This window comes from Lathyrus oleraceus, chromosome 6, assembly GCF_024323335.1.
Source record: "Lathyrus oleraceus cultivar Zhongwan6 chromosome 6, CAAS_Psat_ZW6_1.0, whole genome shotgun sequence".
NCBI classification, from domain to species: Eukaryota; Viridiplantae; Streptophyta; class Magnoliopsida; order Fabales; family Fabaceae; genus Lathyrus; species Lathyrus oleraceus.
In genome coordinates, this window is record NC_066584.1 from 369044397 (window position 1) to 369049803 (window position 5407).

The window sequence follows — 5407 nt, forward strand, 5'->3', positions numbered from 1 at the left end:
TATCACATATTGCTTCCTTAAGAGTTAAAGATGTGGTGTCTTTAACATGTGCCACATCAGAAAATCTCTCTTGTATTAAACCAACTTTATCAACAAATCTTAATACAATAGCCATTTGTTCCTTTTTTGACTCATCACGAGCTTCATCAACAACGATACAAAATTTGGAATCACCAATTTCCTCACGAATACTCTTTTTCACCCTACTAGAAAGAATTTGCAAGAGCTCTTTTTGAATTTGATGTGAAGTATACTTGCAATTTAGATAAGCTCTTCGTATTGCATCCACTTGATTTGGTGGATATTGTCAAATCGGAGGACGCTTTCCAAGATCGCGTTCCAAAGAATTTTCAAAACCATGATGCTCTTCAATTGTTGGATTCTCAATAACTGTTTCAGATTCGGATGTCGGGATTATAATTTCTTCATCTCTCTCTTCTCTTTCAATTTCACATGCTTTCCTTTTGAAAAAAGAATCAATTTTCCTATTATTCATCTTTACTCTTCCTATAATATCATATCAGATCCAAAAATCAATTTAGAGAACATAAAAATTAAAAGAGAAAAAAATTAATAAACTTAATTAATCAACTTTAATCCGTTTTCAAATATCGGTAACTTCACTATTAGAAATTAACAACAACAATGATTAAATAAACCTTATTACAGTGTATAATTATATTTGTAAATTACAGTGTTATGAATTGGCTTAATAAACCTCATATAGATTATTTTAACATATCAAGAAAGAAGAACCCTAAAAATATCAAAAACACAAATCAAGCAATCACTTTAATTTGTTACTTTTTATAAAAGAAGAATGAATAAAGTTTTTTACCTGTTAGATGCCGATCACTTTAATCTGTTCTGATTCTGGTGCCGGTAGCAAACCCATATGAGAAAGAAAGGAAAGATAAGAGCTTTTTACCTTATCTGTATTTTAACCTAACTTTGAATGAAAAATAAAAAATAAAAAATAATTTTAATTTAAAATAAGGATGTTTTAGTAATTTAATATATATGAACTAAAAAATATAAAAAGTTGAGGGGTGGCCGTGGCCTTCCCACGTCCCCCCTCAGTTCCGCCACTGTCCACAAGCAGAGATTGCTAAAAAGTAGGTGTTTCTGAAGATGTGGCTCAAAATCTATATCCTACGAGCTTTTCTGTCACAAAATTTTTAAATCCGACTTGGTCGCGCTATAAATTAATTTAGAATTTATATTAGGCAAATGGGTATCGTTCATTTTCTCTTCGAGGATGGGAGACACCTCTTTTCTAAGCTTTTAAAATTATTCAGGGCAATTGTCGGAACAAAGACCGAACAAAGAAAGTTAGTTAGTAACTATTATTATATCTTTTCAAACAATAATTATTTTTTATCTATAATATTCTTATTAGATTCATTTTATCTTTTCTCTCATTAATAATTATTTAGGGATAATTTTGACAAAAATACAATTAATACTACCTTAAACTTTGTATGTGACAATTAAAAAGGAACAATTTTTTTCAAAAGACACTTAAAAAGAAATGGAGGGAGCAACTATTAACCACTTGTAATCGACTCCTTATTAATCATTATGTAACGAACTCATCATTAATCCTTGGGATGCCATAACGACTCCGACTTGGATGGTCCTTTTAGAACGTTCAAGATGTGCATGGAACTTGCTACCCGGTCTCGTAAAAATCTCTGATATATATATAACCATTTATACATTGACACGTGACACCTATAATTATTTAATAATTATTTAATAAATATTAATTAATTATATTTTATTTCATGTCAACATTTTGATAATGACACAACACTCACTCACATTAATGCCACGTACTTATTTCCAAAAAAATTAAAAAAAAAACTGTACATAATTTGATATCTTAAATGACCACGTTGTTAAAAAAAATAATTTATTACAATAAAATATTTAAAGGATCTTGGTGTTAAATGTAGTTAAAAACTTGTTTGATATCAAAATGGAGTTATACCTAAAGTCACCATAAAAAACTTGATGTGATTTGTTGCTCTTTCTTAGATCAAGAAATTATAGTAAACATAGACAGCCGAAACCTAACAAGTAACAGCACTTCCACAAAAGACAGATTCTCAACTAAAATGTTGGTTATATAATACAAAAAACACAATACTAAAACTGCAAGCATCATCTTTTGCTAAATCAATCACCACTATGCTTAGAATTTTCACCTAACTGAAAAATGAAAATGTAGCTACTCCTTACCCAATAGCCATCCTCATTTGTCATGGCTAGAGTTGTCAAGTACAGAAACATACAGAACAGAACTAGCTCAAATTCAGCCCTAAACTGAACATAACCTGTCCACGATACACAATAAGCAAACAGTTCCTCCTCCATGTAGTAATCATATACACATGCACAACTTCTAGTACAGACAAAATCTGAAACAAGGTACTTCAAATTCTACTAAAAAGAAAACAAGTTTTTAGCTAGATGCAAGCAGCGGCACTGGCGAAACTGAGTCTGTGAATTTGTCAACCATCTCCACATCATCTGTGTCTGTCCACCCTAGTAACGGAATGATTACGTCAGCATTTATCTTTTCTTTGTCAGAACTCACGCATGAATGAACAGTTTTGCTATCAGTAATTGATAAAGCCGGTTCTGCACTATAGTCGCAGCAGCTTTTGGAGCTCACACACTCTTGAAAATAATCTACAGATTCTTCTGAGAATTCTTTGGTATTCACGTTCTCGTCCAACTGTTTTAAGAAACATTCTTCTATCTCGCTCAGAGATTCAGCCTCCAATTCCTCTTCGCTACTATTTCTGTAATGAGTGTGATCATTGAAATCTGATTTGGTCCCTTTCAATTCACCGCTTGCTTCTATTTCTAGTTGACTGTCATATTCATCCTCAGATGGACGATACGATGAGCGAAAGGACATGGGTGAATATCCACATGTTGCTGTTTCTCGCTGACTGTCGTATTCATCCTCTGACCGACGAAATGATGTGCGAAATGACATGGGTGAATATCCACCTGTGGCTGTTTCTTCACGCTCCCTAAGGGTCTTCATTATCAACGTCTTTAGCAAGTTCATCACTTGAACCGCATGCATTAGTGCAGTTAGAGGATCAGACATCTGTTTCACAAGACAAACAACAACATGAACATGCAAACAAAATAAGGATAACCTCCAAAGAAAAGAGGAACATGTGAACATGAAGCAAAGGGTTTGAATGTTTTTACCTGAGTCATGTTTGGAGCAAAAACCATTGCAATGTTTCTCGCATTCATTTTGTTATATTCCTCTTCTTGGACAACATCAGCCATGAGATCAATAGCCCAGCTGAGTAAGGCTGACTCGGTTGGTTTAAGCTGCTTCACAAGCTCAAAAGATTCTTCTTCTGTGTTGCATTGAAGAACTTGTTCAGGGGAAAGACCATCTAGCACTCCGGAAGGAAGCTCTCGGAACCACGCTTTGATCAGTCCCGCCAAGCAGTGGACATCAATGTCATCTGGCACAATACCGCTATTCAACTGGTTCCTCACATGCTCCTCTTTACTATTTTCTGGGTTTATGCGAAATATACCTTCAGCCTGAAATTACATTAAAATGAGAAAACAGATTAGCTTGAAAAGACTCCTCACAGGACCTTAACAATGTTAAAGTAGGATCATACACTCTCAGTACCTTCAATCCTCCCTGTGAATATAAACGATCCTGCATTAACATGAGAATAGTGGGGACACTGTTTCCTTTTGAATCATAAGAACACTGCATAGATTCTGCTGAGACTCCAAACACACTTACACTGCAAGCATAGATGAGAGTGAATTGCAAGTCAGAACGATTTCAACAAACACAGGTACAAGAAATTCTAGATACGTAACACTAAAACTAAGATTTAAAAAATTCTAGCTTAACTTTCAAAAAATATCATAGCATCAAATATCTAATAAAAACTGTAAATGAGATAGAACAGTTCATGTATCAACGAAATTTGCCCAAGGAGTTCTGATGTGCTGTGTACAAAACCCCAAAAAATATGAAGTATCCCCATTTTGCAAGTATAAGTATAGGACCTGAAGCCTGATTGGAAGAGCTACGAAAACTACGTGAGACATATTCATAGTTGTTTTCATACACTCGACAAGACTTTAGTTTATCTTTTGTTACAGAAATAACCTATACTCAAATACTTATATGACAAACAATTATGCTATGAGTTTAATTCAGCTGTTTATCCAAACAAATCCTTGTTGGGGGAGATCGGGTTCGGGCATCAAGTGGTTCCTGCCCTCTCCCAATCACAGTTGCAGAGGATCAAACACTGATTATCCCTACCAAGTCTAGCGTCAATCACCACTTGTGTTTTCAGTTTTTGCTTAGGAGCACAATTCGGCTTCAGTGTACACAAGAAAGATAACAATCTTGCACAAATAGAAACACAGCCATTACACCAAAGGATCTTCCCAAAAAAAAAAATCAAATTTTGTTTTAGACCCATTTGAAATCTAACAAAACCAACTAATTTCCCACACAAAAAAAAAAGAAAGAAAAATCTTTAAAAATAAATAAAGATAAAGTAAAAGTAGAATGTACCTAGCACTGGGAACACGACCAGGGATCTCAACTTCAAACTCAACAGGAAGCCCAAGAAAACCATTAAACCGATCAAACGTAACATGCGTAATATGCTGAACATCCGTCGGCCATCCGATCTCCATTTGATGAACGGTTGAAATCACTTCATCCGGCCTCTCTACTCTGCATGCCACCATAGATTTCCTAATCGCAGCTAAAAGCAACGCCACAAGTGAAAGCTGGTTCTGCTGTTCCTCTTCTTCTTCAGCCGCTCGTGCTGCTCGTGTTCTCTTACTTCCTCCACCGCAACCACCGCCTCTGGTAACCATGACAAGTCCCGTCATAATTGTTTCTCTCTCTTGTGGGTGGAGAAGAAGAAAGGACAGTGTGGTTTAAATTTTGAGAGAGAGGTAGAAAAGTGCGTTTAGTTAATGTGTTGCGTTGGTTGCATTCAATTTTCTACTCAGAACAATGAAGCTTTTCTATCATAACATAGATTTTAAATTCAACTTCTAAATTCAAACGGACACTACTTTCAAATTCTTTCTATCGTTTCTATAAATGCCTTTTCTTGTTTTTGACCCCTGTCTTCAACTGAATTACCATACTGCCATTCTACTTTTTTTTTTAGCTAAAATATAAAATGTTAATTTGTCTTTATGTTTGGTTAGTGAGTTTGGGTTACTGATTTAGGTGTATCTAATTTTTTGTGTTAGAGAGTGTTAATCATTATTTTTAGTACTACCATAAATATACTATTAATCACTGCTTCCTAAAACACTATCACTATCTATCATTTGATCCATTATACTAGTCTTCATTGAAGGTTGGTTT

At 34.6% G+C, this 5407-nt stretch overlaps 1 protein-coding gene across 1 annotated transcript; it reads right to left on the bottom strand.

Moving 5' to 3' along the window:
- Positions 1 to 2092: 2092 nt before the first annotated feature.
- Positions 2093 to 5101, bottom strand: LOC127094940 (rho GTPase-activating protein 2). Its single transcript, XM_051033697.1, has 4 exons — positions 4592 to 5101; positions 3680 to 3800; positions 3235 to 3585; positions 2093 to 3127 (listed from the first exon to the last, which is right to left on the bottom strand). Exons 1-4 carry the CDS (start codon positions 4915 to 4917, stop codon positions 2468 to 2470), a joined length of 1458 nt encoding a protein of 485 aa, XP_050889654.1. The 5' UTR covers positions 4918 to 5101; the 3' UTR covers positions 2093 to 2467.
- Positions 5102 to 5407: the final 306 nt, after the last annotated feature.